Here is a 25,075-nt window from a genome sequence, read left to right on the forward strand (position 1 = left end):
CAGAACGTGGTGCTTGCTTTGGGAAGACCACCACAGGGGGTCCTAACCCCACCCGCAGAAGAGGTCAGAGTTACAGATCTGGGAAGTCTCACGGGTCCTCACGATGCTCAGGGCCTGGAGTAGTTATGCTCTCGGAAGACACTGCGGCCTCACTGTGTGTGTTGGGGGCGGTGGGGGGAAGGGGAGCAGAGGAAGTCCTCTGACCACAGGCAACCGAGGTCCACCCAGCCTTCAGGCAGGAGGCTGCCTCCACACCAGGCTCTGCTGATTCTGACCCAACCTGGGGGCCCAGGGCCCGGAACAGCAGCAGAGAACAGGGATTTTACAAAGAGTTTGATTTTATTGATATTTAAATATATTAAATATTTCACTGAAATACATGGTACATCCCCCTCCCCCTCCCACAGTGGTTACAGTATAAAACCAAGTCCCTGGGCCTCCTTTCCCCTGGTTTCTCCCACCAACCAGTGAGGAGGGGACAGGATAGCCCGGGAGAAGAGCATGGCTGGCACTGTGGTACAGGGAGCCGGGGAGTGGACAGGCCCTTCCCGCCAAGCAAGAAGCAGAGACAAGTCACCCAAGACTGCGGTCTTCCCACCCTGGTCTCCTTACACCCTCACCCCCACCCCTTGTCTCCAAGCAGTCCCTTCCTATCCAGGGATATGGCTGGACGGAGGGAGGCTGACATTCTGTCTGGACCAACTGGTCTTTCCCCCTCTTCCTGCCTTGTCCTAACTAAGTGCCTAATGGCCTGTTTGGTTGATGCATGGAGAGTCCCCAGAGGCAGGCAGTTCAAATCAGAAACCGGGCCTCTACCAGGGGCTAGAGACAGAAAGCGCATCAAGAAGGGAACTTGCCCTTTCTACTCCCAACCCGGCAACTCTGGAACCCACTCTCCTTTGCCTCTGATCACCGCCAAGGCAAAGCAGTCTTTAAGCAAAATTCAGGCTTAAATAGGTACAGACAGAGAAACCAAGGCACCAACTAATTCGGGCCAGAGGCAAGAGGTTGCAGGGAAAGGGATAAAAAGAAGGCAGGGATAGGACAGGGATAGAGAATCCAGCCTCCTCACCCTCCTGCCAGCCCTTGCGGGCTTCGTGGGGGTTGGGGAGCCAGAAACATGCTCAACTTTGGGCTGAAGGCCGGGGAAGGCCAACTTCCAGGTTCCCCTCCCCCACCCCCTAGTACCAGTATCCGGGTCCTCAGAAGGATCCCATGTTACCCCAGTACCAAAGCACACCTCACCCCAGGACACCAGCTGGGAAACCCAGGAGAGCCCTGAGCCTCTGCCCACCAGACCCCAGACAGCTCAGGCTGGCCTCTGCCCAGGCAGGGAGATGGTTATGCTGCACACATGGCCCCAAATGGCACTTAGGGATTTGGCACAAAAAGGACTCTTCTCCCCAGGGACCCCTTCTCTTGCCAGGACACCAAGTCCACTCCTGTGCAGCCCGGGTGTCTCTCTCCATCCTTTGAAACCCGACACGCCGCCTTTTCCCAGAAGACAGAGGCCCGCAGGAGAGAGGCAGCCTGGGTGGAGAGCTGAGGAACGGGAGCACGAAGGACACAGTCCTGGACGACAAACACGCACACGAAGACCGACATGCACACACACGGCACAGACACACAGGCCCTCCCAGTGCCAAAGGCTTGGGAGGACAGTTTGGGATCAAGGTCATCTTCCTCCACGCCCCGGCCCTTTCCTAACTTGGCAATGGACGTGGTGGAGACGCTCCAGCCCCCCTTGCCAGCAGGCAGCGAGAGAGCACAGGGGCAGGGTGACCTGGTCCTGACCGCTGGGCCCTCAGACCAGAGTCCGGCCCCACCCCCCTCCCTGGCCAGCCGGCTCTCTTTGGCACCTGCAGGTGAATTTCCAGGCCCTGCTCTGACATCCCCACACACATGCCTGCTCTCTGGCCGGGCATTTTCACAGTACCAGTGAGGCCAGACGCCCCTTTCCCTGACGCTTTGCAGGAACTGGGGCTACGTCTGAGCTGTCAGAAGTCCCTTTGTTCCCCTTTGGGGACAGATCGTGGGACTAGGATTTGGCAAATGGAAACATTCCCCTGAAATATGGACAGAACTGGGTTCTGAGAGCATCTCCCTTCTCTGCCTGTGCCTAGGAGGGAGACCTGGCTGGGGTCAGGGGGCCCCAGGACCGTGCTGGGGGTGCAGGCATAGCAAAGGCAAGCATGGAATAGGCACTCTTCACACCTGCCCCAGTCTTCGTACAAAGTATTCCCGGGAAAAAGGGAAAAAAGGGCCCAGCCCTGAGCCCACTGCCCAGACGGGGAAAGGGAGGCACGGTAAGCTGTCATTTCCACCTTTCCGGCAGGAGGGCTCCCACCGCTCCCCGCTCCCCTGCTCCCAAAAGCTGGAAGAAAGGAGAGAGAGCAGCCCTGCCTCAATTTAAAAAGAAAGTTACTTACAAAACCCTCTTGGTATCCCCTCATTCTCCAGCCGGAGGGCAAATGAGCATGGTCCAAGCACAGCCTGCTGGGTGTTCCCTTTTGTGGTCAGCAGGGCCTTGAGGTACAGCGCCCCCTGCCACAGCTTCATCCAGCAAGCACAGAGTCCACTCAGATGCCCACCTTGGTCCCTTCAGCTAAACTAGTAGCTGGGCCCTGCTAACTGCTGGGGCCCCCATTGAGGAAGTAAGTGGTCATCTCTCCTTTGCCTTTCACCTTGACCACGCCTCGACACTCCAGCTGGTAGCCCTTGGCAGCTAGAACCTGGTATAGGTCCGTGGTCACCTAGGAGGAGGGGAAGTGAGACTGCTTAGCTGGGATCCTTCCTGCTACGTTTGTAGGGGCCCAGGGGTCCTCTCATCACACCAGCTGTCCTCCCTCAACCCCCACCCCACCAACCACCCTATCCCTGTCCTAAGGATTGCAGAAAAGGACCCACAGACGCCCCCTGGACCCATACCTGACCAAGCCTCTGCTCACATGCCCCTCACCTGGATCCGGTCAGGAACCCCTGTGCTGTCCATCCGGCTAGAGACGTTCACTGTGTTCCCCCAGATGTCATACTGTGGCTTCCGAGCCCCAATGACGCCTGCCACGACAGGGCCCATGTTCAGACCTGGGGTGGAGAGAGCAGGAAGACATTTGAGATGAGTGGCTTTCCAGGGTCAGCCAGGAGTCATGTCACCTCCTGGCACCTTTAGAAGGACCCAGAGAAGCAAAGGGACAAGTGTCCTGGTTGTAAAGAATGGTCCTGTCAGGTGAGGAGCTCCCCGGAGGCAGGACGGCCCTGCTGGGACAGCAGCTCACCCACTGAAGGTGCGCTCTGTGCCAGCCACTCTGGTAAGCATTTCCATTAGTAAACACTAATGGAAATCCTCTCAAAAGCCCTCAAAGGTAGGTATCAGAATCCCCACTTTCCAGATAAGGCAAGTGAAGCTAAGAGAAGGTGGATGACTTGCTAAATAAGCCAGGAAGTGAAATATCCAGAATTCAAACCAGACAGTCTGACTACAGGACCTATGCTATTAACCACTGCCATCCTCAGTTCATCACACTGGCGGTAGGGAAGGGCACAGGTACTGGAGTCGACATAAACCTGGTTTGGAATCCCAGTTCAACCACTGACTAATTTCTTAATCTCTGAGAGTCAATTTCTTTATCTGTAAAAGGGGATGACAATGTGAGGATTAAAGTGTGGAAACGGCCGGGACCGGTTTGGCTCAGTGGATAGAGCGTCGGCCTGCAGACTGAAAGGTCCCGGGTTCGATTCCGGGCAAGGGCATGTACCTTGGTTGCGGGCACGTCCCCAGTTGGGGGCTGTGCAAGAGGCAGCCGATCGATGATTCTCTCTTATCGATGTTTCTAACTCTCTATCCCTCTCTCTTCCTCTCTGTGAAAAATCAATAAAATATATATTAAAAAAAAAAAAAAGTGTGAAAACGGCACATAGTTGGCCCTCCATGAATGGTTTTTGTCCTTCATATCAGTCAATGAAGAGAAAGGAAACTGACAGGTGTCCCGATGGGGGATCTGTGATGCATCCTGCCTGGTCCCTAGGCTTTCCCCAGAACCAGCCCTGGGAATCCCCCCAGCCACCAGGCGCCCTCACCAATCTTCATCTGGAAATTGTTGAAGGAGTGCTCATTGATGTGCTTCATCTGCTCCATCAGCCGCATGGCGTAGTCTGCGAGGGCAGTGATGTGGGAGCGGCCCACCTGGTCGTAGGTGCTGGCGTTCAGCCCCGAGGCAGCCATGTAGGTGCTGCCAATCGTCTTGATCTTCTCCAGCTGCCGGAACCGCTCCTCACTGATGATCTGGACAGCACAGGGGACCCCAGTGCCAAAGAGGGTCAAAACCAGCCCTGCCCCCAGTGCCCATTCCTGCCCCCAGTGCCCTTCCCCACTGCCCTGTCTCATCAGCTCCCCTCTTTTAGTGAGAGAGCCTCCCTCGCAGCTGCTGGTCTCGGAGCAGGACTGAGGGGCCAGGAAGGCCGGCCCCCTCACCAGGCAGCCATCAGAAAGAACCCAGGCCCGGGCTTGAGCGCTCAGCTTCAGGTCCACTCAACAGCTCCCTCACAGAATCCAGACCACAGAGGGGGTATCAGGCATCAATTATTCCAACCCTGACCTCGGGGAAACCGAGTCCCCGAGTGGGGAAGCGTCTCCCCTCCAGAAGAGGGGAAAGCCCGCCCCTGGCCTGGGTGTTAGGACACTTCCTCATATTTTGCTTCTATTTCCTCCATTTAGGGGACCATCTTGCTTACTTGGCCTCATCGGGCTCTGTCCATAGACTCTTGCTTTCCTCTTCAATGACCTTCACCTGGTTCCTATCCTGACTCCTCCAGATCCTCCTGTCCTCCTTTGCTCCCTAACAGTGATGATCCTACCCCACAGGGGCTCCCCTCTATGCCGCCTCGTAACACTTCATGGGTCCCTATCTTCCCTCCATGCTACCCCTAACATCTCTGGGTCCCATAAAACCTCCCTCCCTTCTCCAGCCACCCTGCCAACCCAGCCTTCTCAACCAGAGTCCCTCCCACTCTGCCAGCACCAGCCGACTAGACAAGCACCTCATCGAAGTCAGCGATGATCTCGTTGAGCAGCCGCAGGCACTCCACGCCCTCGTTGTTGGCCTCCAGCTCCACGTAGAACTCGGAGAAGTTGGCGATGGAGGCGAACATGACAGCCACGCACTCGCAGGACTGGTAGTAGAGCTCATCGTTCCGGCGCTCCCGGGCCAGGAAGTGGGCGGCCACGTCCTTGGGCAGGATGTTGTGCAGCAGCCGCCGGTTGTAGGCCTGGAGCTCCTCCATATCCTCCTTCTCCCCGGTTGCCTGTGGACACCACACCCATCACCCAGTGCCCACCATTCACAGGGGGCGGGCGCAGCAGCCAATGCCTGAAGGTGGGCATAAGAGGGAACCATGTGGGAGAAGGAAGGCACGGACAGATGAGGCCTAAAGAACAGGCAAAGGGGTGAAGAAGGCAGGAACAGAGAGACAGAGGAGGCAAGGAGCCAAGGTGGCCTTGGGGCGGCCAGAGCCTTCACCAGCTAAGGAGATGCATTTCTGGTTTGGCCCAGGCTCTGTCCCCCAAAGCCTCCCCCTTTCCCCGGGCCCATGCAGTCACCTGCAGTTTCCAGAGGAAGTCCAGGCGGGCAGTCGATTCCACCTGCTGAGCGTGCAGATACAGCGCCAGTGCAAACACCAGCAGAATCACGGGGGTCATGTATTTGAGTGCCACCCTCCCTGCAGCTGGGCTGTGGGTAAGCAGAGGCATGCTCAGTGTCTGAAGGAGGTGTCTGGCAGCCCTACCCTTCACGGCCTCAGAGCCCTTACTCACCAGTCCAGCCCATCGATAGTTTCATTGGAAGCAGCCCTGGCAGGAAGACACAAGAGACAAAGTCATCGGTTCTCCCTGGGATACTGAGGAGGGGCAGGGAAGGGGAGACAGAAACTGCATCTACTGAGCACAGACTGCAAACCAGATAATGGGCCAGGGCTCTCCTTACAGTCACTCATTAAGAGGTCCCACTCCTGGCTCCTCCACGTACCAGCTATGGGACCTCGTACAAGCTGCCTAACTCCCCAAGCCTGTTTCCTCATCAACAAAAGAGGGATGAGATCTAAATAATGCACGCACAAGGCTTAGCATGACAGTGTTAGTTACTGCCACCTTCACAACCTCCCTGGGATACAGGTGTCATTCTCATTTAACAGGAGGAAACTGGGGTGCAGAAAAGTTAGTCACCCGTTCAAGGTCACACAGCTAATGATCGGCAGAGCAGGGATTCAAACGCAGTGGACTCTGGGGCTTTTTCAACTCCACCAAACTATGGCCACACATCACAGGGGGTGGGGTTTTACAGAGGAAAAGCCAGAGTGGTGTCCCAGGCAAAGCCCTCAGACAGGAGTCAGAAGTTTTGGTTCCTAGCCACGGCTCTGCTACCAAGCAGCTGAGTGACACAAAAGTGGACATGAAAGCATGCGAATTCGAAAGGGGATTTTTTTGTTTTTTAATGTCTAACCTAGACACAGGGATTTCCCAGCCCCGGTGTTCCCCTGGGGTGACAGTCTGGGGTTATATGCTGGGAGCTCCCCCCACCGCCTCCTTTCCCTGCACTGATGAGGGTGTGTGGTGGCATTCCAAGGGCACAAGGGGCCTGGGCACCAGAGAGAATTCTGGGGGATGAAAGGGCCTGAGGAGGAACTCACAAGCCATGGACGCCAAGCAGCAGATCATAGTTGTCAAAGATGGTGGCTGGGGGGCCCAGCAGAAGCAGCACCAGATAGATGAGCCCCAGGACGAAGATCATGGCCAACTTCCCGATGCTACTGATGTGCAGGAAGACAGAGCTGGCCAACAGACTCAGCAGCATGTTCCCGACGAAGTACTGGGGGCGACAGCGGAGGAGGTGTTGGGTGAAGGCAGGAGCCAAGGTGCCCCCTGCAGAGAGAGGGGCCTCTCCCTGCCTCACCTGAGCTCCCCTGCCTCTCCTGAGCTCCCCTCCACAGCCTCAACTCCGAACCTCTTCCACCCTCCAGTCATCCCCTCAGCACACCAGGGCCCTGGCTGCTCCTGAGTTGGTGACTTTGGTGAGATCCCAGTGCCCGTCACCAGGTCTGGCACCAGGTCAATAAGCGGTGCTAATCAGGAGGCCCCTCCCCCTGCCTGGCTAAGCACAGCGTGGTCACCTCAGGGAAGCTGCAGGCGGGGGCGGTGCCCTCACACAGGGGAGTGTCAAGACCCAGGGAGTAATTGAGCTGCTGCAGGTGGCAGGCGGTGATGTCGGCAGGTGTCACGTTCAGCATCCTCGCCGCGCAGGTTCGTATGGGGGTGTGGTTGCAGGTGAACTGTGGAAGTGGGAAGAGGTGTATCAGGGTAACCAAGGCACAAGGGCCCAAGTTCTCCCTGAGGGATGACACGATGGGGAGATCAAGGACGGAGGACTGGAATCGGCCTCAACCCCTCCTTGCGGCAAACAGGCTCCCTGAGGGCAGGAGAGGTGCCCCAGAGCCCGGAGCAGGGTTTGCCATGCAGGAGGGAGGACCTTTACCATGTTGGCGATGGCGGTGGTGAACACAAGCAGGACTGAGAAGATGCCCACTGCGGTGCTGTGAGCCCGCGAGCGGACAATGCTGCGTGACAGGCGTCGCAGGGCCTCGGGGAAAAGCTGCGGGTAGGAGACAGAGGAGTTGGAGGCCATATCAGCCGGGGGGTACGGCCGCCCAGGGTGGGGCCCAATGAAGAGACACGACCTTCTCCTCCCTCTCCCCATGTGACCACCCCTGGCCCAGCCTGCCCTCTCGCTCCAGCCCTGGGAGGCCCCTACTCACAGAGCCACAGGAGTACACGGCGCAAATCAGCACGGTGATCAGCAGCAGCAGGAAGATCCCGATGTAGATCCCAAGCATCAGCGTTGAGCTGGGACAGGCGAGAGCCCACGAAAACGTTACTCTGGAGGGAGGGGTGTCCTTGTCCCACTCCCCGCTCCCCAGCTGGGCAGGGCTTGGGCTCCCGGGACTGTGGGCTTCTGCAGATGTTTGTTGGGTGTTCAGGAAGGTTTGGGAGGTGCTGGAGGGGAGGGAGGTGCTGGAGGGGAGGGAGGCTGAGCAAGGAGGGGCAGGGCTCTCACTGTGGGAAGACGAGGAGCTGGATGAAGCAGATGAAGCAGAAGACCAACAGGGCACAGGCCACGTAGGCTCCGAAACGGGGATCCACTTTCTGCGAATACTGAGGGGGAGGAGGCTGAGCTGGCACTGGGCTCTGCCCTCGGGAGGAGCATGCTACCAGGCCTCAAGGGGGAGAAGCCGTTGGCCCAGTTGATAGGAATCCCCACCGTGACCTGTGGTCACCTCCCCATTCCCCCAAACCCTCTCCTGTTCCCTCACCTGTGCTTAGACTTCCCTGCCAGGAGCTGCCTCCTCCCCCTGCCCTCCTCCTCCCGCATCCCCCAAACCTTCTTCTCAAGATCCTCCCTCTGGAAGGTGAGCAGGAACCGGCGCACGTGGTCCTTGCGCAGCTGGTCGATGCTGCGGGCGTCGATGGCGCGGCCCAGGAACTCGTCCACCTCGTCCTCGGGGTTCAGAGCGTCTTGAGCTCCTCGGCTGAGGGCAGAGGACATGGCTTCACCAGTGCTTGGGCATGGCCATTGAGAGGCCATGCAAAGAGAAGGACACGGGCAGCACCCAGACTGAGTGTGAGCAAGTGTGTGGCACCTGCTCTCACACAAAACATTTAAGGCCCAGGAGAGGGGGACCTCTGCTCCCCACAACCCTGTCCCAGGTGCAAATGCTGCCCCCCACCCTCCTCCTCGGTCACCAAACTTACTTGTCTTTGCTGGAATCATCAATGCCCTAGAGAAAGAGACAGTGTGCAAGTGAAGAAAAAGCTGTCTGCCCTGCTTCCCCCTCCCCAACACTGCTGAGAGTTTCCCCCCCATATTCTTTGGGAATCTTGGGACCCCTGGGATGATATCATCTCTCCCACCCCCAATACCAGAAATCATTCATAGTGATGGCAGTTACAACAAGGCAGGAAGAAGAGGGAAGGGGGACACAGAGTATTAAGGGAGACAAGAAAATGAGGCCTAATTCTATGAAGCCAGCATCACCTTAATACCAAAACTAGATAAAGACAACATAAAGAAAGAGAATTACAGGTCAATATCCCTCATGAACATAGATGCCAAAATCCTTAACAAAATTCTAGCAAATTGAATCCAGCACTACATCAGAAAAATCATAAACCATGACCAAGTAGGATTTACCCCAGGCATGCAAGGATGGTACAATATCCGCAAATAAATAAATGTGATACATCCCATACACATATTGAGAGAGAAAAACCACAGAATCCTTTTTACAAAGATGACGTCAAAAGCGAAGAAGGAAGCCCCTGCCCCTCCCAAAGCCGAAGCCAAAGCAAAGGCTTTGAAGGCAAAGAAAGCCGTGTTGAAAGGCGTCCCCAGCCACACAAAGAAGGAGATCCGCACGTCACCCACCTTCCGACAGCCAAAGGCACTAAGGCTCCGGAAACAGCCTAAATATCCTCAGAAGAGCGCATCCGGGAGAAACAAGCTTGACCACTATGCCATCATCAAGTTCCCCCTGACTACCGAGTCAGCCATGAAGAAATAGAAGACAATAATGCACTTGTGTTCTTTGTGGATGTCAAGGCCAACAAGCACCAGATCAAACAGGCTGTGAAGAAGTTCTACAACATTGATGTGGCCAAGGTCAACACCCTGATCAGGCCTGATGGCGAGAAGAAGGCATATGTTCAACTGGCTCCTGACTATGATGCTTTGAATGGTATTGGGGGTGGGAGAGATGAAAGACATGGGCAGCACTCAGACTGAGTCCTTCATCTCTCCCACCCCCAAAATTGGAATCATCTAAACTGAGTCCAGCTGCCTAATTCTAAATATAAAAATCTTACACTATAAAACAACAACAACAAAAACACAGTCATATCAATTGTGCAGAAAAAGTATTTGACAAAATCCAATACCCTTTCTTGATAAAAACCTTCAACAAAGTGGGAATATAATAAAAGCCTTATATGATAAACCTACAGCCAACATCAGATTCAATGGGCAAAAACCTAAAACCATCTCACCTAAGAACAGGAGCAAGACAGGAATGCCCATTTTCACCACTTCTGTTAGACATAGTACTGGAAATGCTAGCCATAGCAATTAGACAAGAAGAAGAAATAAAAGGTATCCAAATTGGAAAAGAAAACTGCCATTATTTGCAGATGACATGATACTGTACATAGAAAACCCTAAAGACTCCATCAAAAAATTATTAGACTTAATTAATTTGGCAATGTAGCAGGATACATAATTAACATAAAGAAATCTATGGCATTTCTATATACCAATAGTCAACTTACAGAAAGAGAGATTAAAAAACAATCCCATTTACCATTACACCAAAAAAATTTAAAAAGCTAGAAATAAACTTAGCGAAGGAGGTAAAAGACCTATACTCGGAAAAACCACAGGACACTGAAAAAAGAGATAGAGGAAGACATAAACAGATGGAAGAACATACCGTGTTCATGGATTGGTAGAATCAACATCATTAAACTGTCCATACTACCCAAAGCAATCTACAGATTCAATGCATTCCCCATTAAAATACCAACAGCATACTTCACAGATCTAGAACAAACTCTTCAACAATTCATCTGGAATAAAAAAAAAAAAAAGACCCCGAATAGCCACAGCAATCCTGAGAAAGAAGAACAAAGTAGATGGGATCTCAATACCAGATATAAAGCTGTATTACAAAGCCAGTGTTCTCAAAACTGCTTGGTACTGGCACAAGAACAGACATATAGACCAATGGAATAGAATAGAGAACCCAAAAATTGACCCAAACCACTATGCTCAATTAATATTTGACAAAGGAGGCAAGAACATACAATGGAGTCAAGACAGTCTCTTCAATAAATTGTGTTGGGAAAATTAGACAGATACATGCAAAAAAAAATGAAACTAGACCACCAACTTATACCATACACAAAAATAAACTCAAAATGGATAAAGGACTTAAACGTAAGAAGGGAAACCATAAAAATCTTAGAGGAATCTATAGGCAGCAAAATCTCAGACATGTGCCGAAGCAATATCTTCACCAATACAGCTCCTAGGGCAATGAAACTAAAGAGAAAATAAACAAATGGGACTACATCAAAATAAAAAAACTTTTGCATAGCAAAAGAAACCAACAAAACAAGAAAGTCCACTGCATGGGAGAACATAATTGCCAATGTTATATCCGATAAGGGCTTAATCTCCAACATTGAGAGGGAACTCTTATAACTTAACAAAAGGAAGATAAGCAACCTGATCAAAAAATGGGCAAAGGATCTAAATAGATACTTTTCGAAAAAGGACATAAGGAAGGCCAAGAGGTATATGAAAACATGTTCAAAGTCACTAATCATCTGAGAGATGCAAATCAAAACGACAATGCAGTACCATCTCACACTGGCCAGAATGACTATCATCAACAAATCAACAACAAGTGCTGACCAGGGTGTGGAGAAAAAGGAACCCTCGTGCACTGCTGGTAGGAGTGCCCTGAAGACTGGTGCAGCCACTGTGGAGAACAGAATGGAGTTCCCTCATAAAACTAAAAATGAAACTCCCATTTGACCCAGTGATCCCACTTCTAGGAATATATCCCAAGAAACTAGTAGAAACATCAGTCAGGAAGGATATATGCACCCCTATGTTCATAGCAGCACAATTCACCATGGCTAAGATTTAGAAGCAGCATCACCAATGGACACAGACACCAGAGGGGTGAGGACATGAGTGGGCGGGGACAGGGGGGCAATGGGGCGATAAGGACACATATGTAATACCTTAATCAATAAAGAAAATAAATAAACGTTTTTTAAAAAAAAAATGAGGCCTAGGTGGGCCCTCACCATCTGGCGGAAAGCCTTGGAGTCCTTGGTCCGGGAGAAGGCTCGGTCGGGCACCCAGCGTGGCACCAGCCCCTCCATGGAGTTGGCCCGTGTCCGCTGCAGCTTGGCCAGCATGGCCTTCTCCTCTTTCTGTGTGGGCAGCATGGGCACAGGCTTAGGAGAGGGGCCCAAAGAAGGCCTCTGCCTGTCCCTCTCCCCGCCTGTCCCTCCCCTGACCCACCCTGGCCTGACCCGTTTCTGGCTGGTGCCCAGGATGAGGAAGGTCTCGATGTGCTGCTCCTTAAGGTACGCGTTGCGCTCGCCGCCGTGGCCTGGCTCCACCTCGTAGTCCCCGTTCAGGTACTGCAGCGTGGCCCGGGTGATGTGGATGCGGCTGTGCGGGTACGAGAGGGTGAGACCTGGGCCCTCCCACCGTGCTCCCATCCTCACCACCTGGACCCAAAACTCACCCGGCCCGGCCCCCCGCCTCCATGTGGTTGGCCAGAGTCACGTCATTGGACCACACATCGAATTGCCATTTCCGCAGGCCAAGGACACCGCAGTGCACGCGCCCGCTGTGGATGCCCACGCGCATGTTCACGTTCACACCTGTCACCTCACGCACCAGCCTGGGAGGAGGTGGCTCTGGCTCAGCTCCTGGCATGGTCTTCCCTACGCCCATCCCAGAGCCCAGGCCTTCTGCTCCCCTCGGGGCCAGGCGGGCAAGGACAGGCCCGACACAGGGCGAAGGAGCACAGCCGTGGCTGGTTGTGGGTAGAGAACTGAATGGGGCTCAAGGACAAATGTTTGAGAACTGGGTTCACCAGCAGGGGTCCAGCAGCATCGGTGGAACTGAGCTAGGAGAGGAGGGATCACGGTTCTCCCCCGGGGCCTGTTCAGCTGGCATTCTCTCCAGCCCTCGACCCCCTCCCCTTGGGTCCCGCTACCCCATCCTCACTGGCCAGAGTCTCAGGGGCCTCCACAGGAGCTGGAGAAAGACCCATCCTCCTCCCCAGGGATGGATCGATCTCAAAGACAGAAACTGGCCCACACTAAGGAGAAACCCTGAGAGCACATCAAAGGGTAGCAGCAGTCTGGGGCACCTTCGGTCCCAGGAAGCCTGGGAGGGGTGCTGCTTACGAGATGGCCTCGATCATGTCCACCCCCATCTCCACACAGCAGTGGGCGTGGTCTGTCCGGGCCTCGGGCAATCCTGACACGCAGTAGTAACAGTCCCCTAAGATCTTGATCCTCAGGCAGTGATTTTCCTAAAAGAGAACAGAGTTGGGGGAGAGTTACCTTACCCTCCTGCCCACCCCGCCTCAGGCCCACCGCCCTCCCGGCAGTCTCTATCTGCCTCCACGCCCCAGGCTGCTGCCAGCCAGGCTGTGCTCCCACCACAGGCCACCTGCCCCAAGCCCCAGCACCCTCACCGCAGCCAGCTTGTCAAACCGGGCAAAGAGCTCATTCAGGGTCATGACCAGCTCCTGCGCAGTGCACTGGGATGCCAGGCTGGTGAAACCTTCGATGTCCGCAAACAGGATGCTGTGGACGATGGGGGAAGACAGGAGGTGCCACATGACCCTCCCAGACTCCCAGACACACACCCCCTCCCTTTTCCTGGCAACCTTCCACCCCACCCTACCTGACGTTGTCATGCTTCTGGATGTAGATCTTATGGAACATCATGTCTTCTTTCTTTGTGTTAATGTCTTCTTTCATCTCCATGGCAACGTGCTGGGGCAACACTGATAGCAGTAGCCGCTCCTAGACCGGTGGTTTTGACAGGGCACCACTGTTTTCCTGGCCTCGCTTTTTTAATCCCTCCTGGTTCCACCACCGTCCCAGAGCCCTCCAAGACTTCTCTGTAGACCTGCGCTTCTCCTCTGGATGGTAAGCCTGCCCATCCTCCGACACAGCCCTCAGCAGACGGACAACCCAGCCCTCTCCGACCACCCTCATTCAACCACACCTCAGACTGCTCCCCTCCACCCTCAGGACGGACACCCCAGGGTCACAGGGCCTCTGAGACACACAGCCATAGAACCATTCACACTGTCCACAGAGCTGTGTGGGGCAGCAGGTCCAACCTGCACGTTATGCAGGTGGAGGTGGGGGAAGGCCCCTCGGGGAGGACAGTCCCACCTGCTGCCGGTTCTCATGCTGCAGGTGCAACCGGGCTTGGATGTAGCCGCGCGTCTCCTGAAAGGCCTGTCGCTGAGACACCTCCGCCGGGTAGTGCGTGCAGATGCCGATGACGTTGGTGCAGAGGAACAGCAGCATGTTGGCACCGAGCTGCAGGAGGGCACAGGGGCCTGGTGACCACCCTGCTCACGCACGGGGGTGACTAGGTTCTGCAGATGAACTCCCTTGGGGAGGAAGGCAGGCATCCTGTGCCATCTGTCCCTAAACTGTCCCCACCCTGCGATACATCTGCCCTACTCACCCCTCCCTTTCTGGATCACTGCGTGGCTAGAAATGAGACCATTACACAGCTCCTGGGAGTGGACGCACAAACCTGGGCAGGCAGATCACGGGACTGAGCCCAGCACACTACGCTTTCCTACCCCACAAAAGTCCTAATCAAAAGACAAATGCTGCCGGGACCGGTTTGGCTCAGTGGATAGAGCGTCGGCTTGGGGACTGAAGGGCCCCGGGTTCGATTCTAGTCAAGGGCATGTACCTTGGTTGCGAGCATATCCCCAGTAGGGGGTGTGCAAGAGGCAGCTGATCGATGACTCTCATTGATATTTCTAACTCCCTATCCCTCTCCCTTCCTCTCTGTACAAAAATCAATAAATATATTAAAAAAAAAAAAAAGACAAATGCTGCTGCTGCTGCACCTGTTTCTCCCTGCAGGACAACGCCCAGGAGGCTGAGCCCTCCATCCTTCAGTGAGTGCCCAGGACCATCCTCTCCTCTCTCCGGGCCTCTGTCTGCTCATACAGAACCCGGAGAGGGAGAAGAGGAAGATCTCTAAGGCCCCTCCTGGCCCTGACAGAATAGTAATCACTGTTATTGTTACAGGAGCTCATTTGTTTGCTACCTACAATGTGCCTAGATATGTGTCTTCTATACATCGACATATGTATTTCTTACAACTCTATAAAGTAACAACACTATAATACTTCATGTGAAAGGTGAGGGACTGAGGCACAAAGAAGCTAAGTATCTTGCCCAAGATCACACAGCTGGTAGTGACTGGTGTGGGACTTGAGTCCAGGGCAGTCAAGACTCAAAAGCTTCTGTCCTAACCCTACTGTACAGTCCAGTCCCAGTGTCCAAGGTTCCCCCTCACTCCATCTACCCAAGCTCTTGAGTCCCAGCCTCAAAGTCCAGGCTTGGAAGTCATGGATTCTACAGACACAAAAAACCCTTCCTAACTGGGATGGGGCGCCACCACGCCCAGCCACCCCCAACACTTGGCCCCATAACCTAGGGCCCCAATCTCAGCATGTCCAACCCTCAACCAGCTTTAGCAGCACGGATTGGAAGCTGGTCTCGGTGCTTCTGGAAATTCAGGGGTTAACCTGGCATTTGCGGCTCCACCCGAGAGTTGGCTGAGACAGGGCTCTGGTTTGGGGCGAAGGGAGGGAAAGAGCACCAACTGGAGGCCGCAAGCAGACCTAGTCTTGCAAACTGGGCAGGTCACTTAATCTCTGGGGCCGCAGTTTCACTTTTCTTGGGTCAGATGGAGGAGGGTCTGGCTAACCCCTGAGCCATTTCCAGCTCTGACCCTCTGCCATTGGCCTCCTGGTCTCCCTTCCCAGTGCAGATTCCAAGCCCGCCCCCTCCCAGCTGCAGGGGTGAAGAGGGGGGCACACTATCTCCCTCAGGGGTTTCTAAGAATAGCCCCTAGTGGAGGAGAAGTAAAGGGGGGGGCCCCCCCACAAACCAAGCAACTTCCCTTCCTGGCCCCAGGAGCCCAAGAGGAAAATGTGAGTCATGATAGAGGGAAGGGGAAGGGGGACGAGAGACCGAAATAGATCTGTACACAGACCCCTATCGAACTGTGAGAAGAAATGGATGCCAGGGCACTGCAGGAGACGCCAAGTGGGGCGGAGTTAACTGGGTGAAACTCTCAGTGTGTCTGAGTGAGGGGGTCAGAGACTCAAGGCTTCTTCCCGGGACTATGAGCGAGGCTGGATCTGGGAAAGGGTTTCCTAAGAGCCTAGAAAGGAGGCCACATCCCCACCCTACTCAGAACCCACAGCCAACTGGGTGCAGGGAACGGGCCTCAGCTCACAGAGGAGGTAGGGAAACCCTAGCCCTGGCACCAGCACAGGGGCAGGGCGCCTTTCTCCACTCCCCCGAAGAATGTGCTCGCTGGGCCCCCCGGGTGAGGCTGCAGCCAGGTGCCCCTGCGGAGGCCGGCGGGAGGCTGGCATAGTCCTGGCCTTCATGGGACTGGGCCTCCCCAGTCAGGCTCTGGGCACCAGTCCAGCTGAGAGCAGAAAAGAGGCACCCACCCACCCAGAGATGGGTGGGAGGGGAAGGGAGGCACCACCTCCGAGCTCCTCCTCCCCCAGAAGGCAGTCCAAGTCCAACGCTATCTTGGAGGGAAGTAGGGGGCTAGGAGGGGCACAAGGACCCTGGCCCTTTAAGAGGCCTGACAGTGCCCTGCAGGCACATGCTCCACAAACAAAAGGGCTATAAAGTTACTTTTAAAAAGGTACACTCTGTTCTGGGAGGCAGGCTAGGCTGGGAAGGGCATCAGGCCAGAGCACCCAGCTTCTCACCCTGGGAACCCCAGGCAACTTCCTCTTTGTGGGTGGGGCTTAGGGTGGGCTACGGGCCACAAGCCCTGGGCCAGGTGGAGGCCGACTCCCTCACACCTTGAACACAGAGGTCTCCACCATCAAAATCAGGGTGCCAACGGCAGGGTCACGAGGTGTGCTGGCTGGGGGGCTGTGCCCATAGCAGCCCCTTGAAGGATCACCTGGCAAGACCGCCTGGTCTACTCCCTGGTCAAGGGGACGGCACGAGACGGCCGATTCCGCACGCTCACGTCTCTCTGACAGGGACTTCCTGGATGCCCCTTCGCCGGGTCCCCGCACCTGAGGCGTGCCCCACACCTCCGTGCCCCACGTGAGAAAGCTGAGCCGCCCTGCCCTGCCGTTAGAGTCACTCTGGGAGAGGGTGGGGCCCGAGCAGCAACACCATGAGGCAGACACTATTTTTATCCCTGTCTTATGGACTGGGAAACGAAGGCCGGGAGCGGCACGGTTAGCTGTCCAGGATCTCACAGAGAAGAATGACCAGGTCCTCCTGCAGCCAAGCCTTTCTCACTCAACTCCATGTCAAGCCCACCTCATCGACCGCTCAACTCCGAGGCAGCAGCCAGCACAGGGGGAAAACCTGAAGGCAGAGCCGCCAGACCCTTGGTGCCCAGTGGGAAAGGGAGGGCGAGAGGAGCTCAGACCCTCACACCTCTCTTCTCCAGTCCAACCCCATTCAGACCACCCCAGCCCAGGAGCTAGCTGACCCACTCTTCACCTTCCCTGTCCCCCCAGAGAGCCCTGGTCCGGGAGAGGGGCAACTCCGCCCTTGCTAACTCCATCAAAACCTGCCCGCTTCCTCCAGATCGCCACCTGGAGCTACATTTCGGAGATGGCACCAGGGACTGAGTCTCAGGTGTCAACTGGGAGCCAGACATGTCAACGCCCGGATGGTCACCTACACTGGCCTCCGGGCCTGAAACAGCTCCCCTCGAGCCTCCCATTATGTCACTATGGGCTACGTTACACTGTTTCAAGGGCCTTAGCCAAAGAGCTGTAGACTGGGGCCCACAAAGAGAATACAGGCTTGGGTATGGGAGGCCTCCCTCCTCTCAAGACTGGCCTCTTGCCCTAACCGGTTTGGCTCAGTGGATAAAGCGTCGGCCTGTGGACTGAAGGGTCCCAGGCTCGATTCCGGTCAAGGGCATGAACCTTGGTTGCGGGCACATCCGCAGTAGGGAGTTTGCAGGAGGCAGCTGGTCAATGTTTCTCTCTCATCGATGTTTCTATCTCTCTATCCCTCTTCTTCTCCCTTCCTCTCTGTAAAAAAAAAAAAAATCAATAAAATATATTTTTTTAAATGTGGTATATATTTTAAAAATATCTGGCTGCCTTGGAGGACAAACTTCCTTGTCAGCTCTCTTAACAGAAGTTTATTTAAATAAAAAAAGAGTGCCCTCTGCCCCAGATCACAAGGGAGGCCAACCCCTGAAGCTTGACCTCCCATCACTCGCCCATCTTCCCAGACGTAGCCAGACATCCCTGTGCCCCACCGCCACCCATGACTCACCCACCCGCGGTTACCAGACCCCTTCTCATTCTCAGCCTGGTGCCCCCATACCTGTCTTCCCGGCCACCCACCTGCTTCCAGAGGAAGGCGTCACCACGGTTGAGTTGCCAAGCCAAGATCAAATGCAAGACGGAGAGGCCCAGGCCACTGAAGACAGCTGCCCGCATGCGGATGGGCAGGAGCGTGTAGGTGATGTAGACGAAGAACACGGGGCACCAGAGGCCCGCGGACGGGCTGTGGGGGTTGGCTGCCAAGGCGCCCCCAACCTGCACGGCCGCCAGGATGCCCAGCACCACGTAGCTCACCACCCACATGGAGTCCTGGCGGAAGCTGTGCTGGTTGCACACCACCATGAGCACCACGAAGAGGACGGCCGCGCAGGCCAGCAGGGCCACGTAGGCAGGCTGAGGGCGGGCGGGCGCAGCGTGGAAGGCCAGCAGCACGGCGGTGAGCAGCACGAGCACCGCCATCAGCAGCGTGAGGCTGCTCTGGTTCATCTGGAAGAAGTACCGCTGGTACAGGCGCTCCAGCTTGGCCGAGCGGAACTGCTTGGACTGGAACACCTGCACCAGCCGGCGCCAGCAGGACCGCCTGCTCCTGGGTGCTCCCTCGGGCGCCACCTCGGCCGCCCCGACCGCCACGGTCGTCTCAGGGTCCTCAAAGCCCAGGGCCACGGCCCGCAGCCCCAGCTCAGTGCCCTTGCCGGGGCCACCCCTCGGGATAAAGGGCTCCTCCTGCCAGGGGCACTGGGGCGGGGCTGCGGGGGGCGGGCTGGGCGGCTGTGCATCCCGGAGGCAGCTCATGTAGCGGGGTGCGCAGAGGCCACCGGTCCGAGTCCTGTGACGAGGGCGCTTCTGCCCATTGCGTTCCCCCCAGGCCGTTTTCCGTTCGTCCACTTTGGGGACCAGAAGGCCGCTAAACCATGACATGCTGCGGGGAGGAAAAGAACGGGACAGTGTTAACACCATCATCACGGCCAGCCACCACCAGAAGCTGTGATTAACCGAGCATTTCCCATTGCCAAGGGCAGTGCTTCAGACACACCATCCTCACAAACTGACCCGGAGGGAGACCTCGGTATCCCCCCTCAACAGGAAGAGAACGGAGACAGAGGGAGGTGCGGTCACTTGCCACATCAAGTGTGAGGACTAAGATTGTAACCCAAATCTGTCTGATTCCAAAGCAGTGCGTTCACCTCTTCCCTAAAAGGCACAGATTTCCTGGTGATTACAAATGGCAGCGCCCGTGTCAGCGAGCAAAGCTACCCTGGGCCCGGGGACAAGCACCAGCCACACCAGCACCATGTGGCCCGTGGCGTCCCAGTGGAGCCTATCCCAATTTTTTCAACAGAAGCTGAAAACAAGCATGTGGATTTCAATGAGAAATCTCCTGATTTTTAAATGTTGGCAAGTAACTCACATTTTTCAATGCAGCAAACCAAATAAATCAAGTCCATGGAATGGGTTCCGCCTGGGAGCTGCCCGTCGGTGTGACCTCTGTACAAAAGGGAATCTCTCCACATCCTTCCCCATCGCCCTCATGCACACACTCGCGCACACAGAGGCACACCTCGCCGAGCGGAATCCAGCTTCACCCTCAGGTCACGGCTTACATGGGACTTCCCCAGGAAAGATGTCCCAGCTGAGTTTGGTTCCCTGTTCACCCTCCGTGCATTTCCTCCATGCTCCTTGTCGCAATTGTAATTAAATCACCCTTTAACGTGTGTATCCTCTGACGATACATAGAGCGCATCTACTTTGCTCAGTGTTTTAGCCCCAACACCAAGTGCTACCCTTGGCTCGTAGGAGGGACTCAATAAATGGATGTTGAAAAGATAGAAAGCTCAAAGGCTTTGGTAGAGAGCAGCTGACGTGAAATAATGATAATATTATGATCCTTCATCTCCCTCACGCACTCCAGCCCTCTGAGCTGGTCCCCGGTACACGACGCACAGGCCAGCCTGGGACCTTGCTGCTTGCTGTTCCCTCTGCCCGGGATGAGAGCTCCTCGGCTCACAGCTCAAATGTTCCCTTATCATGAGTGTTCCCTGACCACTCTATTAAAATAGCAACCCCCTTCCCGGAGCCCCTATCTCTCTTCCTAGCTTTATGCCTTATTTTTCTCGGCAGCGCTTATCAGCAACTGCCACTCTATACACTCCTCTTATGTGCTTGTCTGCAACCTCCCAGGGTCCAAATACATGTTCGTTGAGTAGGTGAATGGGCGGGTGGGTGGATTGGGTAACACTCCCATGCACTTTCTCTGTGCCTTAAACTTTTCAGGGTCCTTTTTATAGCCCTAATTCCATCTCATCTTCACCAAAACCCTATGAAGCTGCCCTGTGGCCACCTGGGCACAGGACAGATTTGACAGGGGGAAAACTAAGTCCCACTGCAGTTCTATAGGGCTGGCCCACGTTACAGAGATCGTGAGTAACCAAATCAGCCCCCGAGCTCAGGTCTCCTGGAGTGAAGTGTCTTAACCTGGGTAGGAGGACTCCATGCCAACCCCCTCCACGTGTCTCCCAGCTGAGCCTGGCTCCAGAGGTGAGGATGAAAGCACTGCCATGCAGGATGCCTGTGTGCCCACCAGTGCTACATCCTCCATGCCCACAGGGCACCCGGGGAGTCCTTGAACTTAAACCTGCCATCAGCAGCAGGAGATTTGTACTCACGAGGGGACTGACACAGGGAGAGTGCCCAGGGCTGGCCCTCGGTGGCCACAGGACCGGCCCCTCCAGCCAGACAAGCTGTGCTCCAATCAGACACCCAGGGGCCCACAAAGCAGAATGCAAACTGCGATCTCTCTGCACAGAGGACACCCCCACCTCTGGCTCACCCTCAGCCCAGTGTTCTTGCATCCCTTCTCCCACACCCCACAAGCGCGCGGCGCACTCCTTAACATCACCAGCAGCACCGTATGGAGAGGCAGTCAGAGACCCAAGACTTCCGATCGGGGTGTTATTCGCAAAAGGTCACCAAAGCCTAGCTCTCCGAGGCACTTCATGAGAAGCGTGATCTTTGGAGAGAGACCAGGTTTCGGACCTTATTGCGATTAATTGCTATCTTCACCGCCTCTGGCAAGTTGCTTAATCTCCCTGGCTCAGTTTCTTCCTCAGTGCAATGGGAACGGCTTGAGTTGTGAGGAAAGACTCTAACAGTACCTGTCACGTAGCACACACTCAACAAATAGTTCTCCTCTCGCCCCACGCCGCTTTGAACCCAAAACACCCCGTGTTCGACAGACGGAATGGCAGGAAAGTCATGAACAAGAACACCCATCTCCCCAGCCAGTCAGACGCCCGGTTCTGTCCGTCCCTGTGACCCCAGCTGTCAGTCCCCGGAGCTGCTGGAGACAGAGCCCAGAGTGAGCAGGTTTCCCACCCCACCCCACCCCATGATCCTTTGCCTTCGTCTCCTCCCCCTCACCCAGTCCCTTGACCTGTGACTATCCCCACCAGCACCGCGGGCCCAGAACTCTGCTCCCAAAGGACCTGCTGCTGGCCGCCTTCCCAGCCCCTGGAAGCGCATCCTCACATCTGCTCACCCCCCGGGGGACAGGGCAGAGGCTGTCCAGGGGAACACATGACCCTCCCCAGCACACACTGCCTCCCGCGAGGGGAGAGCTTCGGAGCTCTGTAATTGTCCAACTGCAACCATCCCGCCCCGGCTCCGCTCCAGGCACTGCCCATCTTGGAGAACTCGCCCCGTGTCAGGCTGGCATGGCAGGGAACAGGGGAGGGCACTGTTTAAAGCCACAAAACTTCCCTATATGGTCCCTCCGTCCTCCTTGTCCAGGAACCCATCACGATGAGCCACAGACCACCTCCCTGTTCCCCAGAGACAGGCTCCTGAGCGTGTGCCAGCAACGTCCTCCTCCCCTGGCTCTTCACGCTTACAGATCTGCCGCTCCAGGCACCGTGGGCTCCCACACGTCCATTCAGCCCCGCGGGCAGAGGCCCAGTGCTTCCCATACCTCAGGTCCCTCCCAAACCTTGATCCGCCAGCCTGAAACTCAAAGTCTACAGTGGGCCAAGGCCCAGCCCCAAGGATGGCTCTCTGTTCACCGCTTTGCCCAAACCTTCTCCCCGGCCACTTCCTGTCCACCCTCTCTCCAGGGCCCCTCTGCCCCTGCCCTCCTTGGCAAAAGGAGGCCCCAAGGGAGTTCATATGACTTCAGAAAGTTCATGGCAGAAGGCACTGCCCGGGCAGGGCCCTCCAGGGCCAGCACCACCCACCATGCTGGGACATGGGCCTCAATTCCAGGCCTTTCCAGATGGAGAGGAGCAGGAGGTCCAGCATTGCCTCCGCCTTGCTTCCCCAGCCCTTGGTCTCCCTAAAGACTGCAGAAGGCTCCCACCTCCACTCCCAACCCCACCAGCCGACCCAGCGGCCCCACCTCGCAGGACAGTCTGGTGTGGGGAGAGCCCCACCGCCTGACCGGCTCTAGCTTTGCACTAAGGCCCCAGAGCCGGCTCTCCGGTCCGCTCGGGGCCCTCGGTGCAGCGGCCCGGGCACCTCCCCTCCCTTGCATTCCAAGATCTGGGGGGAGAAGAGGGAGTCTTTGCAGACCGAGGCATCCCTCCCTCCGCCCAGGCTGCCTCTCCTTCCCCGAAAACCCGAACTCGGAGGCTCGCCGCGCCGCTCCAGCCTCCGGACGGCGCCTCCCCAGCACGCCTCTCCCCGGCCGGGAACCGGCTCCGGTGGAGGAGGAAGGGACGCGTGCGGCGGGGTGTGGGGGCCGCGAAGCCGGAGCCCCCCATCTCCTCCCCGGCCGCCTTCCGCCCGCCCCCCGCGGGCTCCGGGCTCCCCGCAAACACTCCGACGTCCGACCACCCGCTTCCGCGCCCCCCGAGACACTCGGGGAGCCGCCGCGCGGGAGTCCCCCCGCCGCCGCCGAGCGCCGCTGCCCCCGCGCCCCGGCGGGCGCGCCTCACCTGCCGGCCGGGGTCGGCGCCTCCCCCGGGCCCCCGCCCCGCCGCCCCCGCGGGCTCCGGCCGGCGGGCGGGGCGCCCCGCGGTCCTGCTCCGAGCCCGCGCGTCCCGGCCGTCCCTCCGGCCGCCAGCCGCCCGCACGGCCCGCGCCCCCTCCGCGCTGTCCAGCGCGGCCGCCCTCTACCCCGGATCCAGAAGTCCCCTCCCCGCCGCGCCCGGCTCCCGCCTTAAAGGCGCAGCGCCTTTTGTCTGGCTCCCCTCCCCCCCAGACGCCGGGCCGGCGGCCGCACCGGCTCCCGGGAGCGGGGAAGGGGCGGTACCGACCGAAGGAGGCGCCCCGGCCTCCCGCGCGCCCCCTCCTCGCCTCTCCTCTGCTCGCTCCCTCCCCCGGTCCCCGGAGAACAAGCGGCCTCTGTTCTGGGATCAAGACCCCGGGGGGCAGGGGGCCGGCTGGCTCCCGGCTGCTTCCACCCACCAGGGGCTGCATTCTGCAGCCAGCCTTCTCCCGCCACCCTCACTCGCCCCTGGGGTCTCCCCGAGCCCGCACACACACACCCGCGCAGCGATCCCTTCCCCGCCCCCCTGCCCCTGCCCTGCACAAGGGGGGTCGGCTTCTGGGCTATCGGGGACCCTTGGGCCTGCACCGGCACTGGGCGCCCACCCCTCACCCCATCCCACCGGCCTCCCCTGCCGAGCCCCCACCCCCACCCCCACCCCCGCCGGCCGCGGCCCCGCTCCCTCCCGCGGGAACTCTGTTTAATAATTAATTAAGATTTCATTCCACTAGGCGCCAGGTGTGCGCAGTCTGCTTCCCCGCTCACCGCTTTCTCCCTCCTCCCCCAGCTCCCTGGGGCACCGGCCGCCGAGCGAACCCACTGCGCCCAGGGCCCAGCAGGGGGACTGAGGGACTGGGCACTCTCCGAGCTGCCCGCCCGCGGGCTGCACTCAGTCTGCGGAGCTTCTCCTGGCACCTGGCAACCTGCATCGTCCCTCCCCCAGCACTTTTTACCCAAAGGGTAGTGCTCCCCTGCTTGGGGGAGGGTGCGGGGGGAGAGGAGTGAAGAGAGGGTGGTGAAAGGCTCGGGAACTGAGAAATTGTTTGGGACTTTATTTTCCACGTTTCCAAGCACGGAGGAGTAACCCAAGTTACCTGGGTGATGGGGAAATCTTGTGCAAGCTGCTTTAACCCTTTGAAGGTTAAACCAGATGTGGGAAGAGGGTTGCATTCGCGGGATGTAGGTAAGTCTGACACGGTAGAGGGGGTGCCATGCTGCCAGAGCTGGGAAGGGGGCAGCTTTCCTGACATTCCTTGAAGACCACTACCATCACCCCTTTGTCTCAGCCGGACCTGTAGCTCCTCCCCTGGGAGTCCCTTCCCCACCCAAGGTCACACAACCTAGATATCTCAGGAGATTGCCTCCTCAGACCCAGCTCTCCCTACATTCTTGTCCTTCAAAGTCCAGTACCCATGTCCAATACCCACTGGGATTCTTAAACCCAGGACACAGCTTAAGGCAAGCAAGAGGGGGAAAGAATTAGGAAAATGCATTTCCCTCAATGAGCAGGCATATACTGTATAACTGCCTACTGTATACACTTACTCTCTTGGAGACTGGTCTATGACATGGGGCTGAAACTACCTGCCTCGTCTTTCTTACAGGATTTTGAGGAATCGACTAGAAAAGCGTTGGTTAGAAAGTTTGAGAGAGGGATCAGTTATTCTACCATGTATGGTTCTCAGTTGTGCAATTTATTTATTTATTTTTTAAATATATTTTATTGATTTTTTTTTTTTTACAGAGAGGAAGGGAGAGAGAGATAGAGAGCTAGAAACATCGATGAGAGAGAAACAGCGACCAGCTGCCTCTTGCACACCTCTTACCAGGGATGTGCCCGCAACCAATGTACATGCCCTTGACCGGAATCGAACCTGGGACCTTTCAGTTCGCAAATCGACGCTC

General features: G+C 56.6%; 1 protein-coding gene across 5 annotated transcripts; it reads right to left on the bottom strand.

Annotated features, from left to right (window-relative positions):
• Nucleotides 1–320: 320 nt before the first annotated feature.
• ADCY6 (adenylate cyclase 6) lies at nt 321–23,953 on the bottom strand. Of its 5 annotated transcripts, none has more exons than XM_045588995.1 (22): nt 23,936–23,953; nt 18,253–19,111; nt 14,039–14,188; nt 13,539–13,660; nt 13,327–13,438; nt 13,034–13,161; nt 12,364–12,522; nt 12,146–12,287; nt 11,915–12,043; nt 8,798–8,823; nt 8,427–8,574; nt 8,103–8,200; nt 7,804–7,891; nt 7,524–7,640; nt 7,162–7,320; nt 6,682–6,860; nt 5,810–5,845; nt 5,597–5,726; nt 5,038–5,301; nt 4,078–4,282; nt 2,960–3,084; nt 321–2,753 (listed from the first exon to the last, which is right to left on the bottom strand). In XM_045588995.1, the coding sequence occupies exons 2-22, from the start codon at nt 19,108–19,110 to the stop codon at nt 2,628–2,630; spliced, it is 3,501 nt and encodes a 1,166-aa protein (XP_045444951.1). In that variant the 5' UTR covers nt 19,111; nt 23,936–23,953; the 3' UTR covers nt 321–2,627. The 5 variants fall into 5 exon arrangements, with proteins under 5 accessions (XP_045444951.1, XP_036313894.1, XP_045444954.1 ...); XM_036458001.2 differs by lacking the exon at nt 23,936–23,953 and adding an exon at nt 23,118–23,268; XM_045588998.1 differs by lacking the exon at nt 23,936–23,953 and adding an exon at nt 19,601–19,858.
• Between the last annotated feature and the right edge of the window lie 1,122 nt (nt 23,954–25,075).

Source organism: Pipistrellus kuhlii, unplaced genomic scaffold (genome assembly GCF_014108245.1).
Source record: "Pipistrellus kuhlii isolate mPipKuh1 unplaced genomic scaffold, mPipKuh1.p scaffold_m20_p_3, whole genome shotgun sequence".
NCBI classification, from domain to species: Eukaryota; Metazoa; Chordata; class Mammalia; order Chiroptera; family Vespertilionidae; genus Pipistrellus; species Pipistrellus kuhlii.